General features: G+C 37.1%; 3 protein-coding genes across 5 annotated transcripts in view; all 3 read left to right on the top strand.

The window, feature by feature from the left end:
• LOC120636262 (kalirin) overlaps nucleotides 1-6,638 on the top strand; it is a 167,141-nt gene extending 160,503 nt beyond the window's left edge. For all 3 annotated transcript variants that reach the window (XM_039907654.1, XM_039907652.1, XM_039907653.1), the window contains one exon: nucleotides 2,341-6,638. In XM_039907654.1, the coding sequence (XP_039763588.1) occupies nucleotides 2,341-2,451 (111 nt within the window). In that variant the 3' untranslated portion in view covers nucleotides 2,452-6,638. The remainder of the gene's footprint in view (nucleotides 1-2,340) is intronic.
• Nucleotides 6,639-7,957: 1,319 nt separating this feature from the next.
• Nucleotides 7,958-12,773, top strand: LOC120636639 (proton-coupled amino acid transporter-like protein CG1139). The gene is made up of 8 exons (XM_039908203.1): nucleotides 7,958-8,006; nucleotides 8,643-8,700; nucleotides 9,311-9,461; nucleotides 9,821-10,027; nucleotides 10,558-10,833; nucleotides 11,924-12,102; nucleotides 12,197-12,369; nucleotides 12,529-12,773. The coding sequence occupies exons 1-8, from the start codon at nucleotides 7,958-7,960 to the stop codon at nucleotides 12,771-12,773; spliced, it is 1,338 nt and encodes a 445-aa protein (XP_039764137.1).
• Nucleotides 12,774-14,328: 1,555 nt separating this feature from the next.
• LOC120636650 lies at nucleotides 14,329-21,208 on the top strand. Its single transcript, XM_039908213.1, has 8 exons — nucleotides 14,329-14,442; nucleotides 14,952-15,040; nucleotides 15,732-15,789; nucleotides 16,581-16,679; nucleotides 17,968-18,121; nucleotides 18,692-18,903; nucleotides 20,186-20,232; nucleotides 20,991-21,208. Exons 1-8 carry the CDS (start codon nucleotides 14,390-14,392, stop codon nucleotides 21,206-21,208), a joined length of 930 nt encoding a protein of 309 aa, XP_039764147.1. The 5' UTR covers nucleotides 14,329-14,389.
• The last annotated feature ends 257 nt before the right edge of the window (nucleotides 21,209-21,465 follow it).

The following is a 21,465-nucleotide window of genomic DNA, read 5'->3' as shown; positions in this document are numbered from 1 at the left end:
CTGTTATACAAAGTTAACAACCTATTAATAGGCGCTGAGACCCCCAGATTTGTTTTCGAGACGGCAGCTTTAAAAGGCATATAATTTTTTACACGACTGAACGGCCTTGGGATTCTGACAGAAACTTTGTAAAGTAGATCAGACGCATCTAGGGCATTATTAAAAAGTCTATATAAAAAACAAAGGTCCAATAGTTTTCTACGATCAGATAGAGTTAATAACTTATAGTGCCGCAGTCTGGAAAAGTAGCTAGAATTAATATTACATAACTTATCACCAAAACTTACATAATGCAGGAAGCGCTTTTGGATTCGTTCAATTCTCATAGAGTGAACATTATAATGAGGATTCCAAGCAACTGAACCATACTCAAGGAGACTCCTTGAAAGAGCGTTAAATAACAATATTTTGGTGTTCGAATTCCGAAAGTCTTTGGAGCTACGCTTAATGAACCCAGAGATTTTTGATGCTCTTTTACATATATTATCAATATGAGGAATGAAACTGAGTTTATGGTCGATGGTGATCCCTAAATCTCTAACACAATTTACATTTTGAACATCATGGCCATTTATACTGTACACGAATTGAAAAGGATGAACTTTTCTATGAAACGAAACACTATAGCATTTTTTATGATTTAGATCCATTTTGTTAGCGATGCACCACTGAGTTAGACAATTTAGATCATCCTGCAATAAGTAGGAGTCATTAAAAGAGTTGATCACTCTAAACGCTTTCAAGTCATCAGCGTAAAGCAAAACTTCAGAGTTAAAACAATGTATTATGTCATTGATGAATATATTAAAAAGCACCGGACCCAGGATGGATCCCTGGGGCACTCCTGAGCGAGCTATATAAGAAACAGAGGATTCAAAGCCTCCCAAAACTACTGTCGTATGTCTATCTCTTAGGTAAGAATCAAACCAGTTAAGAATATTTCCGATAAAACCATAATATTTAAGCTTGTTAATAAGAAGTTCGTGGTCGACTAGGTCGAACGCTTTTGAGAAGTCTGTATATAGTCCATCTACTTGTATATTTCTATCAACATGACATGATATATTATCAATATAAGTAACAAGATTCGATGATGTAGATCTATGTTTATAGAAGCCATGCTGTCTTGTAGTTAAAATAGACTTCATGTGCCAGTTAATGTGAGGGCAAACAAGTGACTCAAAAATTTTAGAAAATATAGGCAGCTTAGAAATTGGCCGATACTTTGTGATATCCCTTCTATCTCCATCTTTAAAGACAGGTACTATAAGACCGACTTTCCATATCTTAGGAAAAATCCCCTCAAATAGCGATCTGTTAAATATGATAGTAAGGGGAATCGCAAGAATCTTAGCACAGTTTTTGATAAAAATAGGAGGAACTTGATCAGCTCCGGCCCCTTTATTTATATCAATATTTAAGAGCATTTTTTTGACATCTTCTACTGAGAAAATTAAGTTATCCAAGACACCAACAGAATTCTGTATATTATCAGATATCTTATTAGAAAAGGCCGAAACATTTGAGTTACCTGAAGCAGACGTGTTGTAAACACTGGAGAAATGATTAACAAATTGGTTACATATACTGACGCCATCAGTAAAAGTATGATTATTATAAACCATAGATGCAGGGAAATCACACTTATTATTGCGTCGCTGCTTCAGATAACTCCAAAAATACTTTGTATTGGACTTTAAACTAGCTTCCACCCTATCAATATATTTTTTATAACAAGAACTTATAAGTATCTCACACCTAGATCTCAGCAACTTGAACTCGATTTCATCGAATTCTATATTTATCCTTTTCCTCGACTCGTTTGATAATACCAACTGATACTTGAAAATACCAACTGATAGTTCAAGTATCGTTTGTTGTATTCAGTTTAATAATCAAGTTGACAATACAAAGTTATCTTGTCCGCCCGTCTGTTGATCTTTAAACGTTTAGCACCAAAGAGTCGGTGTCATTTTGTTTGTTCAATGACCCAATCCATACGCAGTACAATCCGATTTAAACTTTATGACTTCTAGTACTGCGCGCGTTTCGATGCGCAGAATTCAATATTCGGTATCAGTCTACCAGCGCGACGGTATAGTTGACTACACTCTCAGCTAACTTCGCGAATACATAAAGTTTAAGTCGGACTGTAATATAATACTTATATGGCTGCTGGACACAGTCAAAATTATCGACAATACGCAGAAAATTGAAAATAATATTGAAGTGTGTGCGGGCACCCTATGATGTCAACTGCTTTTATTTAATTCAACATTATTGCTGGACGTGGCGAATTGTGATTGAGTATTTAGGAACTTATTGAGATGTTGTTTCCAGGCGAGCAACGCAACGCTATCGGCTACTCAGCTGAAGACGTTCCTAGAGCGACGAAGGCCTTCGGGACTTGGCAACGCGTTACATTCATTGCGGTCTCCGAACGACACCTGACGCGGGTCCTTTGTCGACCAAGCATAGGGGGCATCTCATATTGCGAGTAATTCCGACATCTAGACGCTGTGTAGGCAGCTGCACAAAGACTCGACCAGATTAGCTTCAGGAGAACCTCTCAATACATCTGAAGCGTAGCGTGCGGCTAACTATTCGCTTGCACAAACTTGATTGTATAAGTTACTAACGCCGACGTATAAACTATGGAACATCTTGAACACACATGTAAATTAATTTGTACATGGTGACTTTTTTGTGTTATAATGGCGACCCAAAATCATACATCCAATGTAAACTAACGAAATAAAGAAAAATTAACCTATAGCGAATGCCCCATGAAGTCATAATATTATAATATTCGATCTATACTTTCAAAACTCAATTATTTTTATTAATTCAACACATTTATAGACATCCGAGGGATTCGTTCAATTTTATGTAATCAGGAGAATGTCTTCGTAAGACTAAAAACATCCATATATGTTTTAACTCCACTTTTAAAGATATAAAGTATACAGACGTCTATTAAAAAACAAATAAGTTTTACAGTTTCAAAATCTAATGAAGTTATAATTTCAACTATACGAAATGGTCGAATGGTCACATACGACAAGCAAGTTTAGTTGGCCATCAATTTGAAGTTAGTATACGTTCAAATTCGATGTGTAAACTTGTTCGAATTTGTCAGTAATTTACGTTAGCTTGAAGTCTTTAGCCAATTGAACGGTGACTGCTTCGCGACCTATTCTTAGGCTCATCGTTAGGTTATTTTAGACTATAGTTTTATTAGCATTCGTATTATAGTCATTTGTGCCCACCTATGTATCTGTTTCGTTGATATATGCGAGTTTTTGGACATGCAACTCGACTAGTATAAAAATTATTAGTCTATTAGTCTTTTTATGACAGATTAGGGAAACTTATTGTACTCATTCTTTTATTATTTTTTTCCTAATAAAGTCATCACTCCCTGTTATGCGACTCACTGGGTCAGCCTGAAGTTAATTTTGGAGACGTTCGCGCATGTACAGTGTCCTATGTTTGCGCAGCGACTCGTGACTTACTTCAGTCTGGCTAGCTGAAATCAGGCATACTTTATACTTGGAAAGTGTAACTTCTGACATATGAGGTAAAAGCTTGTGATCTATTTTTAGGAGGATGAACTATTTTTAGATTTTGTCAGTATTTCTATATGCATTATCAAAATGTCATATCTATTAAGAGTTAAACTTATTTAAAGTTTTCGATAATTGTTAATGAACTTAAAAACGTCTTGAAAGGTTTATTAAGAAAGTGATAAACAAATAGCGAGTCGGTAAAGTTGTAAAGTATGGTTTTAGTTCTGAAAGAAATTTTATTTCTCTCGCAAGAAGTTTCTCTAATTGTTTGATGTATTAGCTTTGTGTTACTGCAGCTTAACAACGGATTATTGTCGACCGTAGTTAGTTACTCAGCATACCGCTACCAAACATCGCTCAAACGTGTAATTTATATGAAAAAGTCAACAAAACATTTGGACCGAGTTGTAAGAGAACACTGGCAATTAAATGTATAAGTCCGTAAAGGGGCCGATTGTAAGGAAAGTGTCTGTGATTTTGCTTAAAATAATGTTTCATGCTTATTCCTAATTTAAAGTATGTATCTTTTAAAAATACTATTAAAATGTATAATATAGACCTAAGGTTTAGTAAGCGTATAGTTTTATCTTAATTTGTGACCAAATTGCAAAATTTAGATATATAAGTGAAATGTAACGTGAAATATTGACATAAGTATCCCATAGCTCATAGTTCATAGTTAGTTTTATCAATCACAGCCTTATAAAGCCACACGCATGTATGCGTTAACGTATAGTTGGTATTAATCTACCAGTGCTACTGTCTGTACAATTGACAGGGAACAATCAAATGATATATTTATTTATGTATGTTTGACTAAACTGACAAGGTCAAAGTCAAAGTCAGAAATGGCTTCATTCAAATAGGCATATAGAAGCCACTTCTTATCCTATGTAATTTATTAAGCAAGTTATTAACATCTTATAGATATTTTAATAGAATTTCGTAACAAAAAAGCGGTCATAAAATCTTTCTTTAAAATCACACTTGTTTAGGAAATTGGACAGCTTGATTTTATTCTTTTAACACTATAATTAATAAATTGAATATTTTCGTTCTATTACTTAGTATAAAGAACACATATCTACTATATAGTAAATGAAAAGTATACATATTATAATAACAACCATCTTATTTTCGCCAAAGTGTTTTTAACTATATCGACGATACATGCTATTCATATTGCGCCCAACACAACATCGAAGTCGTGTTTCCAAATGGAATCATTACACTTTATTCATAATTTCACAAACCTCTTAATTATCTTTAAAGCACCTTATTCTACTTTGTTTTACTTAAACTATATAAACTGTTTTCTCAATAAACACTTGCCTATTATTATTTATAATTTGGCGAAAATAAAAGAAATATTCAGTCGCTAAGTCCTTCCTAAAGGAAACTGGCTGACTTTATTCTTCGTTTCTTCTATATAAAATTCTCATTCTACGAGTTGGTATGGGATTGACCACGTTTATCGGTGCTACTTTGCTTGCGCGCTGTGGCTCTCAATGATTATATGAAGAAGTTTTCAATTTTTTATACATATGGCAATACTCTACAGTAATATAAACGTTTATAACATACATTATGCTAGAATCCTTTGTAGATTTAGGTTTGAGGATTCAAGCTATCTCTGCTAAATTTCATCCAAACAACAAGCTTTCATAGCACTGATAGTTATACTCAAATACGTTTCATATGCATATTTCAACGATCACGTATGATATTCGTGATTGCTTGTGATGTACATGGAAAACGGTGTACGTACTAGCTAGCAACACCTTGGAGATGGTTTGTTGTGATTCTACGTTGTCTAATTCCCTACTATAAAGTCCAAATAACTCGAAAGCATTGTCCGTTTAAAGTAGCATAGTAATCTCTTTCGGTTGTATAGACTGTTCGCTGGAAAGTTCAGTGTAGTGCTACTTGCGCAAAATGGCTTGCTGAACGAAATATTTTTTTTATAACTTAGTAAATATGTACCCGAATGTAAGTCGTAACACGAACTTCGTGAAGTATTAACTCGTAATTTGTTTATCTCAGCTACATTCTTGTATTTTTTTTATCGACAGTACTGTGATCTATGTGTGAAATATTTAATTATATCTATCAATTTATACAATCATTATTATATTGTATTTTAAATGGTTATTTTACTGTACGAATATTATTGTACTAATAAAAGTAAGGCTAAATTTCAGTTGTGACTGTAATTCATTGAAAGCGGACTAAATATTTGCGTTGTGAAATACATTGTTATTAGCAAAGCACCACTATAGTCGATATTGTATTACATTCGGTTACAGATGTAGGAAATGGGCAGTAATTTGCATGTAAATATGCCTAGTTGTTAAAAGAGCACAATACTATACGGGATGACGTTTTGAGATGAACTTTAAATGGTTTCTATCCTAACCGTTATAAATTTGAAAATCTGTTTCTGTTGAAGAAATGTATTAAAACTACGTTTAAGGTTTTTGTTGCAGATTAGTTTGAATAAAGATAAAAACTAAAGCAACGTGACTAAAAGTTCTGTGCAAGCAAGAGTTTTGGCAAGACTATTTTTTTCGCAATACTTTCCTACTTTTTTTTAGTACAACGCAAAACAGAATGAATTTCCAAGATCAAATTTTGCTATCATTAACGATTGGGATAGCTGAGTTGTCACTCTTAGAAACGCATCCTTTATAATCAGCGGTGGAGTAACCTAGACCAAATGTATTATTACATAATACAATTTCAAAAAATTCAGGTAACCTTCTGCTCCTAAATGTTGCGTTATCGAAAATATCGAATTCGTTTTCTCCATTGCCTATCGAATTCGTTTTCTCCATTGCCTATCACACATGTACGCATTTATATGCGGTAACTGGTTACGCACCGCTCTTCGGTAGCGATAACATCCACGTGAAATTTTCAGCATCTTTGCAAAAATATATTGCGACACGTGATATATCATATAACATTTAGTCAAGGTGCCACTTCAGTAGCACGCCCGTCATCTGCTAGCGACACTTACTATAAAAATGTATTAGAACTGATGTAAGTTTGAATTATAGTATAATAAATTTCAATATATAATTTTATGAAGAATGTTGTTTCATTTAAATTATAAACTTTTTGTTTGCACTCTCGAGCAATATGTACTAGTATAGCCCAGCCTGTATACCTACTTGCTGAGGGCGATAACTGTTCAAATTAAATAAATGTATACTTTTCTTAAACTTTCGTAAAGCGAGAGTATGTTGACCCTGAATCTTACTTGCTGCTCGCGGACATGGGTGCAAGACGTAAAGGCTTCAGAATAATACGCACTAACTTTTTTCAATTAGTCTTCAGGGGTCTTTTGGGGTGTTGTGTAACGGGTGAAGGGTGTTCGAGACGATGAGGTTTGTGGTGTCACAAAGGTGCCTTGCGGTTAGCTCAGGGTATAGAGTAGGTATAGAGAGGCACCGATTTCATCTTGAAGTAAGCGTCTCGCGGAGGGAGCTTGCAAGATATAACGCTATTGGAGCGATATGAACGCTATATAAGGCAAGGCACGACCACCTTGCCTTCACCGTTCTCTCTCCAGATGCTACCCAGATGTACGGGTCAGTGATGGCGCTTCCCAGCACAATAAGGAATATTTCATACTAGCAAGCATTCTTCGTCCGCGTTTATTACGGTTTCTTACAAATCCCGCGGGAACCATTTGTTTTCCTGGGATTAAAAGCCTATGTTACTATTAGTCCATTCAACTAACTTAATGCCAAAAACCAAGTCGATTGATTGCTTATCATCATATCAACCCATGACACGGCACGGGTCCTACAATGAGAAGGGGTGAAGGCCATAAGTCCACCACGCAGGCCCAGTGCGGATTGGTCGACTCGACACACCTTTGAGAACATTATGAAGTACAACTCTCAGGCATGCAGGTTTCCTCACGATGTGTTCCTTTACCGTTCAAGCAAGTGATATTTTAATTTCTTACAACGCACATAAGTTATAAAAGTTGGAGGTGCGTGCTGGGATTCTAACTCGGGCCTCCAAAAGTGAAGTCGAAGTCCTACCCACTCGGCTATCACCGCTTCGTCTTAGTTGCAAAGTTGGGTTGTAAAGTAAGGAGAAACAAATAAACACAATTTTATCATGGATTTCTAGAAAGTAGGCGGCCACAGTAACTCCGTAGTGAAATCCTCTTTGCCCCTAAATTAAGATTTCAATGCAGATATTGACATAAGCAAAGCTCTCAAAGACATTATTAATTATTTTGACAATCTATTGATCTGCTATACAAATAAATGGCCGCAACAACTTAAGGACACGGAACCTATAAAACTGATAAGTCGTTATCAATAGATTATTATTAATTTAATCCGATCAATAAGAAAAAACCCTACAAGATGTTTGTTTACGAGTTTATGGCTGGCATCGTCGATCAAATCAAAGGAGGTACATTGAGAGATATTTTTGTGTATCTAATTAGGTACCTGCCTAAACAATTTAATATAAGTATTTACCCCGTATTTGCACACTTCTTTCGTCAGGGGGTCCCTTCGTGGCTTCCTTTTCTGTTCCCGAACGTTAATGTCCTGTTTACAAATGTTAGGTCCGGTAGGTACCTACTTCCTGTTCATCATTACCTATATTTTAAAGATTCTGGCCTTTTTTGGTATCAAACCTCACGTCATAATAAACGCCGTCATAACCTGTAGGATAGTTCCCTGCGAGCTCGTGATAGATTGTAGTCTAAACTAGTTTTGTTTCTGACACTCTAAAACACACTAGTTCGTTATACAAAATAAAAATTATATTCGTTTCTTACCACGGTGCGGAATTCCTTTTTCGCAAATGGCCGGTATTGTATCTTTGCCCTAACCTAAGCCAGCCCTTTCCAAGATCATGCCACCATAGTGTCTTCAACCAACCTAATTCAGTTATTCTCGCAATATCCATCAGGCTGAATTTCGAGATTCGAATTATTGCATGAAGGTGTAATTTCGAGATTCGAAATTACACCTTCATGCAATAATTCTATGTATCTACTCTGGTACTCACTACTATGCCACTTGATTTTTTTTTTTACAGAAGATGCAGCTGATTCCTTTGATCCGCACGTACATCGCAAAGTGGAGAAACCAACTTCGTTAGTTCTTTCCTATTTAATCATTATAAACTCTATACTTGCCCACTACAGAGAAAAAGAAGTGCTTAGGCCGTAGTCCACAACGTTGGCGAAAAAAACACTCGGGCATACAGTTTTCCTTGCGAGTTTTTACAGGAAGTTTTATTTAATTTCTTTTGTTTTAAATTCGCCGAAAGTTTGCCACTAGACTATCAAAGAAAACTATTAGTATTAAAGTACTCATTATAACCTACAAAATATATCTAGCTATCATAGTTAAGTCTAAATAGCAGCTTTCATGTTTCAAAATTGGTTGAAACATGAAAGCTGCTATTAGCCGGTGGGTTAAAATGTATCACAGTTTTAGTTCTTGTTCAAATAAATAGTTTTACCAGCAAGGGTATTCATAAAGTATTGGTACCTACATTTCATTTAGAAGATATCGCGAGCTTAAAAAAATTAACTACACGTAAACAAAACAGTTATTTTAGAGGTGCTTAATTAAAAAAGTTAATTACACCCCATTTTTGTGCAAAAGTAAAAAACTTCATGCTTTGGAAACAAAAACAAACGCGGGCAAAGTCGCGGGCAATAGCTAGTGACTGTGACATTAAATCATCACCATCCTCAGATACTCAGATACGATGATTCACTTGCTAAAAGGCAGTATTGGCGCCGGTGTGCTCGCGATGTCGGACGCCGTGAGCCGCGTGGGAATTTTGTTGGGCATCATCGGTGTCGCACTAATTGGCAGCTTCGCTACTTACTGCATACAACTCCTCGTGAGTACAACCGTTACATCATTATAATAAGTATTAAATAGAAGCAGATGTTACATTGCGGAAATCCATGATATTATGAAAATTAAGCTTATATTGCTATACTCCGCGAAATGCAGAAGAATCTGTATGGTGTAATTTATAATATCTTCGGAAATGTACCCTCTACGCACCTTTCCCTCCAAAACCGGAGCATCCTCACGAGATGTTGCCTTTTCAATTTTTCATTATTCAAATTGAATAATTGTTTATTCATTATTGTTGACTAAACAATTATTCATCGTAAAGTCAACATCTCCAATTTAAGGTTTCTTAGCCTTTTAAAATCGTAGCCCTATATTAAAAGCCCTATTTTTTATCAGATTGCAGCGCAGTACGAGCTGTGTAAAAGACATCGCCGTGGTTACATACAGTATCCCGAGTCAATGTTGCTGGCGCTTCAGGATGGGCCTCCGTGCTTGCGCTTCTCTGCAAAAGCCTATTACTACTTCGTCGAAACGACACTTGTGTTATGGCAGATCGGCATCTGCACTATCTATTGTGTGTTTGTTTCCGAGAACATCAAACAGGTATTTCTTTACACGCTTCTTATTAACTTCACCTGTATGTTTGTTTGTATGTTTGTAACCGAATACTTTTGATTTGATTTTGACCAAACTTTGTTACCTAATCGAGGACCGATAAAAATACATAGATTTGATACCTATTCCACTTTTCAATTTGCAAAATAAGTTTTTTTGTTAATCTATATCATTTTGAATTCTCTAATTAGACAAATTTGATGGCGAATACCCATTCAATTCAAACCGATTAATTTTGCTCTATTAAAAATAATAGTTTAAGAAAAACTTAAAATGAACGCGCTTTTAAATATAAACTAAACTAAAAGGTAGAAATTAGTTTGGGTTTTTATACCAAGCGTGTTTTTTTAGTATTTTTGAACTATTAATTTATTTCTTATGCATTATACTCATATGGATTAAGTATCAGCGGCTGCCTGCGACAATATGTAGATACACAATATGTTGGAGGTGCGTGCTGGGATTTAAACTCAGACCCTCGGGGAATGATTATGTAATGAATTCGTGATTTTTTTTAGGTTTGCGACTATTACGGGCAAGAAATATCATTACGTTGGCATATATGCTTCCTACTCATACCACTTACGGCTATGGGCCTCGTCAAAGACCTTAAACTGTTGACACCCTTCTCATCGATTTCAAACGTCGTCACTCTTTTCGGATTTATCCTAGTCTTTTTTTACTTAATTGAAGATGATGTGACTCTGGACCAGAACAAATTGAAACTAAAAGGCTACATAGAAATACCCGTTTTTGTAGGTACTACATTATTTGCACTGGAGGCAGTGGGAGTGGTCAGTATACTACGGTATTGTTACCGATGTTTTTGTAAACATTATTATAGTAATCTAACTGTAACCAGGAGAACGTAGGTCCTAGTATAATACCTACTTATTCATCGAAATATTCAACTAAACTGCATTTATTTTAACTTGTCTTATAATGTAAACAATCACAAAAAATTAAGCCAACTGCGTGAAAATAACTAAAAAAACACAATAATAAGACATTCTCAGTATGTACTTAAAGATTTTTATTATTTTCATAAAATTTACACTAATAAGTTTCAAAATAATTGTTTATATTATAAGACTAGTAACGAAATATACTAATACATATAAAGCGTCGGGCACTGTGGAGACACTGATATATATTATATGTTATGCTCTTGGCGTCTGCACTAGAAAACACAGATAGGTATAACGATTTTTTTATATATATAAGTTAGCCCTTGACTGCAATCTTATCTATTCATCATCATCATCATCATCATCATCATCATTACATCAACCCATTATTGGCCCACTACAGAGAGCGGGTACCCTCCCACAATGAGAAGGGGTTAAGGCCACCACGCTGGCCCAGCGGATTGGTGGACTCACAGGTTTCCTCACGATGTTTTCTCTATTGGTAGGTACATGATAATACAGACTAAGATGGTAACGAGCTAACCTGTTGGTGGTATGGCAGTATATTGAATCCAAACCCCTCATTGGTGTGACACAACATCGTACCGGATCGCTAAATCACTTGGCGGCACGTCTTTGTTGGTAGGGTGGTAACTAGCCACTGCCAAAGCATCCCAAATCCCACCAGACCAGACTATAGAAAATTCAGAATAAGAGATTTAAGATTTTGAAAGAAATAAAAGTAGCCTTTTTTGTCACACATATTTTATTATATGTTAAATGCTCCATTTGTGTCATTAATTTGTTTCAAATAAAATAAAAATGTGTGACTAATGAGCTGGCTCAGTTCCTATAGATACATATTATGCGCATATTTAGGGTATACCCTAGACCTTGTAGGTAGGTACTTTTAGTAGAAAACTAAAATAAGTACAACCTAATATATCTGTTCTACGTTGTCTGCTACGCTTTTTAGGTGTTGGCCTTAGAATACAACATGGAGAAGCCAAAGCAATTTGTAGGGCTATTCGGATTATTCAACATCGGCATGGTAATCATTATGTCGCTTTACGTATTGATGGGCGTGTTTGGATATCTCAAGTACGGGGACGAAGTAAAAGCATCCCTGACGCTTAACCTTCCCCACGATCAAAAGTGAGTAAACCACTGCCAATTCAACACATATATTTAGCGACACTCTTATGAAAATTGAAGCTATACAAAGCTGATTAGGATTCATTTCTTGCAGAAAGGCGCAGGCTGCGAAACTAATATTCGCATTAGCGATCCTTCTAACGTTTCCGCTACAGAATTTTGTGGCGTATAACATTTTATGGCAAAAGATAAAAAAGGTGATAGGCGAAAACAACAGAGCTATCCTCGCTGACTACGCACTTCGAATCGCACTGGTGATACTTCCATGTTAGTATACTTTTAGTAGTAGTTGTGATTTTTGTGCCAGAGCTCATTTCCATGCTTATTTCTGACGCTAAGCAGCATTGTTGTGTTCCGGTGTGTAGGGCGTGGTTGCCGGTATAATTACAGACACATGAGGTTTAACAACAGAATTATTTATTACAGGGTCGCTCGCGGTGGCAGTGCCGAAGCTGGGACCTTTCATAGCCTTATTTGGTGCTTTGTGCCTCTCGCTATTGGCAATAGTGTTCCCTGGACTGATGGACGCCTGTGTGTGGTACCCTAACAAATACGGCATGTGCAGGTATCGACTTGTGCGAGATATATTTATCGTCGTGATAGGTATAGCATGCCTTGTCTCCGGATGTTATACGAGTCTTCTAGAAATTATGGCCGCTGGCAACCATTGAATTTACACACTGACGTAATTACGACAGGCTAACCAATGCATGTGATGTAATCGTTATCATTTTGTTTAGAGTGATAATGTTGATGTATAATAAAAAATATTATTTACCCTTATTACGGGCACTACATTTTTCAACCGTCAAATAACCTAAAGAACCTAAGTAAAAGCTGTGAAAATGAGAAAATTAATTATCATCTATCGATTACATATTTGACGTTTGTAAAATTGTGCCTTGATTATTTACCTGTACCTATGAAATTCTTACCTAACTTGCTATTATTATTACGACGAAGTTCTGTTCGTTTGTCCTTCCTTCACGCCCTAAGCAATCAATCAACTTGATTTTTGGCCTAGAGTTAGTTGAAAGGACGGCGGTTGTAGCTTATAGTAAGTTACGTTACTATAAGCTACAACAGGTGGATGGAAAGACACAAAACATGGATTAGTTACACAAGCGTGTAAATAGGTGCACTGTTCTGAGCAAACAAAAAACACTATTCTGTATTCATGTTTGGTGTCTTATGAATCCTAGCAAACTTTTAAAAATAACCTCGCGAGGTAAGCCTCAAGTAAAAGCTAGTAACTCATAAATGCACCTAGAAAATGTTTTGCTACATCTAAACGTATGAGACTACAACTACCTGTATTTTGAGTTCGTTGACCAATCAATCTAATAATGACCCACATTGGAGCGGGCGTTTGGCATGTGCTCTAAAACGGTATCACTTATGATCCTTATATATCCTGATTTAAGAAGTAGGTGGCCTGGTAAGTACAATAAGATACCATTGTTTTTCTCGCGTTTGTATCAATTGGGTACAATTTTCTTTGACAATGTCAAGTGGTATGGAGGAGACGCGGTTTTGAGAATGATCGGTGAAAGATGAGGAAGAACGAATTTTAATTTTGACTGGTTTAATAAATATAAGATACCTTAAAAACCCAAAAATTCTAGCTGTCTCGTACTCTCACCAAAATACAGTAAAATAATAATAATAAACGGGCTACCCAGAAAAAACAAATTAATCTGACGCAGACTAATTACCACTATCAACTCACGACTGTCTGTTTGATCTATATCAATAATTTTAATATCAAAAGTTTATATTTAGGAATTTCCACTAAGTATACAAATTAACCTATCTATAAATAGGTAATTTAAGCCAAATGGATCCATTTGACCTCAGCATTCGACGAATTTTTGAGGATAGACTGACTGTTCGATGCCCACTTGTATGCATCGAAACCGTTCTGAAACTGAAACCGAGCTCACACGTTCATTCACGCATTGGCGGTCGCAGTGCATTTACTAAACTTTGTACCAAAATAAATCCTAGTAAACCAGCAATCAGTTTAATTTCAATAGATAAACTTTAATACAGTCCAAACTATATATACACACAACACTAAAAAAAAATTTCTCTACAACAAATAAGAATAAAAAGGAATGAGAAATATTTTGGCATTGTTGACATCTTTAGCGTAGTCTGTTTTATGGTCAAATTTTAAGACTAAATTTTATTGAAGATTCTTGTTTTCTTTGCACGAATGTCAAATTTAAAACTCATTCCCAGTAAAACGAACCATAATTCAAAACCATAAGCTTTTCTAATTGTAATGTTAGTTCCCGGATGTGCTAAAATGCAAGTGGAGCGTTTTCTCCCGCTGTCGTGAGTATCCAGTTTCTCGTTCTATGCTTTCAATGGCATTTACCGTAACAGCTAGAACACGAAAAATGGCACCAACTTATTGGTGCTAAAAAGTAAAAAGAACACCAAGCTGGCGCACGAGACAATTTTGCCGACGTGATAGTAGGTACGATTTAACTTAATAGGTTTACCAACTTATCCCTGATTTGTCAGTTTCTTATAACCGTTGACCGTTCTAACAAGGTCAAGCCGTATTTTCTTCGTGACTAAAAAAGTACAATACAAAGTTCTTTCATTATCCATAGATAGTATTTTAAGAAGTGAAGTTATAATGGTTGGTTTATTAATGGGTAAAAATAATTGCTTATCATCATCATGCCCCGCCCTGGGTCTCCTCTCTATTACATCGGAGGAATGCAAATATTAGGGCTTAATTAAACTTACAAAATTCCGCAAAAATATTTAAATAAAGTTAATCGATCACTTTCAAAAATCCTCGAATTGATACTTAATAACTTCTTGTATGATAGCATTTACCACAGCAGCATCATTTTCAAAACTGGGAAAGAATGCGTAGGCATTCCTGAAGATTCTAAAGAAGCAGAACCTGTGTTGCGTCGTAAGAGTAAGTTTTTTTTTTATTATTTTTTTATTGTTTAGTAAACTTACAGCTTATAAGGTAGAGAAGAACAAATAAAGTAGCAGAGTATAGTTAATACCAAATATAGTAACAAATCTAAGTTACCCAAATAGAATGGAGGGATGTTCACGTAGCAAAGTTATTTTTCTAAGTAAAACACTCACTGCAGCTATAGGTATATCATACATTTTCTTCTACGTTCGCCGGCCGAGTGAAATAATCGCTTTTAATTCGCGAACTGAGTAACTTCTCATCGAAGTAGGTATGACATGGGTTTTATGTCAAAGCTGCATTGAGTGTTATTTTAAAACGCTAGATCCATGTTCATATATTTCCATGAGTAGTGTGAATAATATTACTTATATCTATCGACCTGCACGGCTAGCATAGCAACGGGACAATTTTCTCCCCGGGAAAAGGATAAAAATGTATCTTCTTCCACATCTTTACCAACTCTCAGAGCACTGGCGCATAAGTTGAAATAATATCCAAATAATACATTATTCCTATATGTGTAATAATAAATCGGGTTAAACTTCTTCCTTTCCATGTTCCCGTACTTTAGCAAATGGACACGTGAATTATTTAACCCAAGGGGATATAATCGGGAGATATAATTTTTGTCTCCTGCCTGTGCTAGCCCTGCAGAGTGTCAATTGAATGTATGCAGATGCTGTCGCTGTTCACCGGGCTGACAGGGTACAACGATCACGATCATCACCCGAACGGTAAACATTTTCACGGAACTGATAGGTATTCTAGGAGCGCTTCACTATACATAACAAACCACCGAACTTACGGTTTAGAACACGAAAAACATTTTTTTTCTAAAAAGAAAAATGGTACCAACTTATTGGTGCTAAAATGTAAAAAGAGCACCAAAAATAGCACAAGCGGGCGTACGAGATAACTTTATTTTGCCGACGTGAAAGTGCGAATTAACCTAAGAGGTTTAACAACCCATCCCTGATTTTCCAGTTGCTTTTTTCTTATAACCGTTCTAACCAGGTTAAGCCGTAGGTATTTTCTTAGTGACTAAAAAAGTACATAGCTTATTCATTATCTGTCTTCCTAAGGAAAAGTTAAAACATAAGTTATTTTTTTTTGAGGATCACTTTTTCTTTTGTCAACAATATAATACGCAGATTGGTAAAATATCGTTTGACTGCAATGCCAAAGTAGGTAAGTAGTAGTAGAGCTTCTTATGGCAGAGCTCGTCCAGCGAAGTGCTACCGCAGTACCGCCACGCTTATTTCTGCTACAAAGCAGCATTGTTGCAGTGCTGTGTTCCGGTCTCAAGGGCTTGTTGGCTGGTGTATTTACAGACACATGAGGTTAAGGTAACATAACGCATTAGCTTGATTCAGGGCGCCACGTTGCAGGACGTTTTCCTGACATTCCTTGCGAACCATCGGGGTATCCGTCTGTCTGGTCCTTCAATACTATAAAATACCTTAAGCACATCTAGATTATAGACCTTCTTATTTAGCTATCAATAGAACCCAAAAAAATATTACAGGAGGTCCGGCCCCCAAAGCCAGAGGGAACGCACGCGCAGTCCCTCAACTCGAGCGACCTCAGTATCACTCGAAGAAGCAATTCCCTCATCGATGTTCTAGTTAGTATTTTGTACTGATTACTTCGACTCAAGCGGTGATAGCGCATTGGGTAGGAGCTCGACTTCACTTTCCGGAGTTCCAATCTCAGCACGCACCTCTAACTTTTTTATTTGTGTTATTTGCGTTTAAGTAGTGAAAATATGACTTGCTTCAACGGTGTAGGAAAACATCATGAGGAAACCGGCATGCCTGAGAGATCTACATAATTTTCTCAAACAATGTACTAAAACCGTACTCGGCCAACGTGTTGGACTACGGCCTTAACACGTTCTCATTGTAGGAGGAGATCCGTGCTCTGTAGTGGGCCGGTAATGGGTTGATGTGATGATGATGATGATGTCTCCGACTAGCCCGACTACCATTGTCCTATGGTCAGTGGAACCATAAAGTTGAAGAAAGCAGTTTTTGTAAAGACTGCATCTTACTAATAAACATCGTTTAAAGTAACTGGTGATTTATAGTTCTACCCGCATTATTTGCTCTCTATCTGTCATCAGTAATTTGATATTCGAAAGAGGACAAAAAATTACTAAGAAGCTTTCCAAGTTTAAAGGAGGATGGTGTAGTCATTAGACATGTGGTGACACTCAACGTCGTGAAGAATAAATTCATAATTGCCAGATATTTTATTAAATTTACTAGGATTTTACACATACCCTATTCATTATTGATTGGTTAATAGATAGTTTTCAAGAAACAATAAATATTATATTTGATTAATAACCAATGTTCATGACATAGAGTTCGTGGGTATTTTGATATAAATACGACTGCATTATCGATACACTTCACCCCTATTTCTGACGGCATCCGGACGTGGACCCTTGCCACGGTCACAGGGACGATCGGACTAAACTATGATTAGTCGAAAAGTTCACCAACAGTCCGATTAACGTCGAACCGGGCCGAAGTCAGAGTCCTCGCAGGAGGCACCCTCGGGCCGACGTCTCCCACCTTCTCCCCAATGTCATCGAGCCCTGGGGCTCTTCTCATGGCTAGCTTTCGCCCTCGGCCCAGTCCCCCGGTGACGCCGTAACAGGTGGTTATCAGCAAGTGTCAATCCGAAAACATACTTAAAATATACACTTCAGTCCTAGATGGACTCGAACGATGCAAAGATGCCTCCCGGTGTCTTAGTCATTGAGAGGCGTAGTGGGGTGCTCTATGTCTCTCCCTCATGTAACGAACGAAAGAGGTTTTTGCCAAGCAGAAAAAAACCCAAGGATGAGGGTAGTTAATTATCATTTTCTTTACTCGTCAGTCATTATCTATTTCATTCATTGATAGCAACTACAGCAGCATCGCCCCAGGCGCTGTCGCATTCTACTCACCAGGTCCGCCTTCCGCGCCGATGTATCTAGTTTTTCTTCCGACCAATCCTATGACTTCGATTGACGGTGCCAAAAAGTTCCAACCTACAAAGCAACAACCGATAGCAAAGGTAAGGGTTTCTTGTCTAATAAAGGTGAGTACTAAGTACAAAGACTCTCCAACAGTTTGGCCGCCGTTTGCATAAATTGACGGTAACTGACTATTGACACAGAGTAAAAATAGTTTCTAAAATAGTTTCTGTATATGACCAAGACTTAAGTTTGGTATATACAGAGTTTCTGGACTCGTTCGGTCATTCAAGCAGTTGGATTATAACAAAACGTGATCTTCGAAACATCTTTGCGACAGCAACCGCCATTTTTTTTAGGCTAAAAAGTAATTTATGCTCAGCACGTTCCTTGTTCGACCCATAAGCTATCTAGACCCAAAAAATCACCTTAATACTGCTGCATTCCCAATTTTGCTGCCTGAAGCAATAACAAACCATGAAAACATTTTGTAAATTTTAAATGCATGTAAAAAAATTCGGAACGGTCACGATTTCAACCTGCGACTCTCTCGCAATCGCGGCCTGAGCGCTTTGACCACTAAGCTATGGCTCTCCTACCAATGCCAAAATAAGTACATGCATTTATATCAGCAAAAATTGTTTCGCATTTATAATATAAGAGGCTAACAGGTTACAAAGAGTAAGAAATCGAGGAAGATCGTGCGACACGTGATTCAAGTCTTACTGAGAGGGGTTTACAAGGCTGTGACCATTCGCGCTCAACCACCTGAAGCCGCCCCAGTCGTTGAATCCACCCTGGCTGAAGACAGTTCCCCGAAAAAACCTAATCCCACGTACCACAGCGTGTCATCCCAAACGAAACCGAAAAGCCCTATTATAAGGTCAGTTATGAAGTCCTCTATTATAAGTTGTACCTAGGACAGAATATTTCAGTTGTAACGACCGCTTATTTCGAATGTTTAATTTGAATTAAGAACATACAAAATCCTCATTCAGCCATTATTGTATTCAGTGCATTGTGTCCAAAAACAGTAGGTAACCCCCCCCCGCGCACTTCTCACTTTACACCCGCGGAATGTTCCTAACTCACAAACATTATTCCATTATCACATTTTATAGTGAACGCTTAGAACATTAGAGATGAAATAATTCATTTAATCTGCTAAATGGTATAGAGAGACTTACCGTTTGTTCGAGAAACCATTCTAAAGTGGAGTGGTTTTTGATATAAGTCGTGTACGCGGTTTCTTTATGTTCTTAATTCTGTGACTAATAGGATTTTTATTTAGTTTGTAGTTCTGAATTATTATTATTTTTTATTGTCGTTTGTAGATAATGTTTAAATTAGCTAAGACCGAGACAGATTTGTTACTAATCTGTGAAATGTCACTTGTCAAGTTATGGGCGGATTGAACGGCTTAAACAGTTTCAGGCAGTGGGGGAGTTCGTATCCCAGCACGCACCTCTAACTTTCTGAGTTATGTGCGGTTTAAGCAATTAAAATATAATTTGCTTAAACGGTGACGGAAAATATTGTGAGGAAACCTGCATGTCTGAGATTTCGCCATAATATTCTAAAAGGTGTGTGAAGACCACCAATCCGCACTGGGCCAGCGTGGTGGACTACGGCCTTAATCCCTTCTCATTGGGGAAGGAGACCCGTGCCCTGTAATGGGCCGATAATGGGATGACATGAAGAATGATACTTGTCCAAGTACGTCTATAGTTTAAGCCTCTTTTAATCAAGAGTTTGGCTAAGCCGTTAGTCCTGGTTATTATCACTTATAATCGTGGTAATACTTGTTAAAGCCCACCTAACCGCATTAGAGCAGCGTGGTGGTCTATTTTCTTAAACTGTCTCTCCTAAGACGGACGAGGTCTGAGCCACATTTTTTATGGTGATGACAGGCTAGTTACTGAATAGAGGGCCTGGGCGGCTGGGCCCTGGGCCCTATACCTAGGTGAAAGTAAACAATACTGACAAATCATTACTTTTATGGGTCCATGTAAAATGTAATGTTAATGCTGAAACTTACGCTTACCTTCCCGAAGACTCACTCTAAGGACCCTAGCCTGACAATTGTTATGTACCTAAGCAGGTATATAATATAGTAGGTATCGTGTAGTAAAGCTGTATTAAAAAAAAAAACTGTGATTTTCCAGACAAGCTGCTGTACTGGCGGACGCAGATGGTCTTTCTATTTCCAGTGGTACGAACTTATTTCTGTTATTTTCATATTTATTTATAACCTAACCTAATCTAGATATAACTGGCACCTTGGTTGTAATCGGTTCTAGTAAGGATCACGGATTCCATCTCCTAGCTTTCGTAGCTTTAGCTCTTAGCTCTCCTCTCGAGCTTATTGCATATTCAAAAGCCAACCTGTATTGATGCAACGTGCTGTATGACCAAATTTTCTCTCTCCTATGGAATAGCCCTTTGCCCAGCAGTGTGACATTAATACTATAACGATAACATAAACCAAAAAAATACTTAGCAAGAATTAATACACCAAGCAAGAATTTAATAAGAAAAAAATCTTAAGAGCTTATCCTAATGCGCTATAAACATTTTTTCTAAAAGTGTCAATTTTAACGCGAAAAATGTCGACCTATGTTTGTTTTTTTTTTTTTTTTTTTAATATACACATAGTCTGTGCTTGACTGCAATCACACCTGATGGTAAGTGATGATGCAGCCTAAGATGAAGATGCCTATTCACTCTTGATTTGAAGGTACCCAGATTATAGGTATCGGGGAAGACGGAAGATGGGAGGGAGATATGTTGGAAGTACATAAAAAGTTTTTTACCGTATACCTCTTCTTCCATCTAGCTTTCGGATCAGAAAAGTTAACAATAACGTAAACAGTAAGACGAGATAAGGTGAGGGAGAGGGTTATATGCAGAATATTGTCGGTTATATGGGCGTGTGTCGGCAGCCTTGTTAAGCACAAAATGTATTTACAGAAGAACGTTGCGTGGAGTATGAAGAGTCGTGCGAGTGGACCGGCAACTTCCGCGCATTGCGTGATTCGCACGTGCGACTTGTGCTGCGACAGTTGCAGCAATTGCGTGACATCGAGCGACTTAACCGCACGCTGCTTCGAGCTCATATCACCTTACCCCAATCGCAAACTGTAAACGTGACTCATCTCGCTTCCTGTGTACCCCAGTCGAACGAATAAAGTAGGTACTAGAATGAAAAAGTGTGAATAATATAGATTAAAAATTTAAAAAATCCTCACGGCTTTCAATAGTGTTCATTATTCTACCAGTCTAGCCCTTTCATTTGATACCCATATTAAGGGGGTTTTGAAAATATAAAAACTATTTTTTTTTTATGGTATGAAGTTGGCAATGTATCTCACCTGTGTAACCTGTGTTTGGTCACTTTCTATGCAATAGGAAAGGGAGAGTAGAGTTACGGGGTTGCAAAGTTACA

The sequence above is a fragment of the Pararge aegeria genome, chromosome Z, assembly GCF_905163445.1.
Source record: "Pararge aegeria chromosome Z, ilParAegt1.1, whole genome shotgun sequence".
Classification (NCBI taxonomy): Eukaryota; Metazoa; Arthropoda; class Insecta; order Lepidoptera; family Nymphalidae; genus Pararge; species Pararge aegeria.
Note: the sequence above shows the minus strand (reverse complement) of the source record. Positions and strands in the feature narration are given on the sequence as shown.

What these genes read in the sequence shown, in the direction of transcription:
- LOC120636639 (XM_039908203.1), top strand. Translation starts at nt 7,958, where the DNA reads ATGTTTGTTTACGAGTTTATGGCTGGCATCGTCGATCAAATCAAAGGA. An exon ending in CTTACTGCATACAACTCCTC is followed by an intron (nt 9,462 to 9,820) that starts GTGAGTACAACC and finishes ATTTTTTATCAG; the next exon opens with ATTGCAGCGCAGTACGAGCT. An exon ending in CACTGGAGGCAGTGGGAGTG is followed by an intron (nt 10,834 to 11,923) that starts GTCAGTATACTA and finishes TACGCTTTTTAG; the next exon opens with GTGTTGGCCTTAGAATACAA.
- LOC120636650 (XM_039908213.1), top strand. Translation starts at nt 14,390, where the DNA reads ATGTTAGTTCCCGGATGTGCTAAAATGCAAGTGGAGCGTTTTCTCCCG. An exon ending in GAGCGTTTTCTCCCGCTGTC is followed by an intron (nt 14,443 to 14,951) that starts GTGAGTATCCAG and finishes CTTGTATGATAG; the next exon opens with CATTTACCACAGCAGCATCA. An exon ending in TGGTCTTTCTATTTCCAGTG is followed by an intron (nt 20,233 to 20,990) that starts GTACGAACTTAT and finishes ATGTATTTACAG; the next exon opens with AAGAACGTTGCGTGGAGTAT.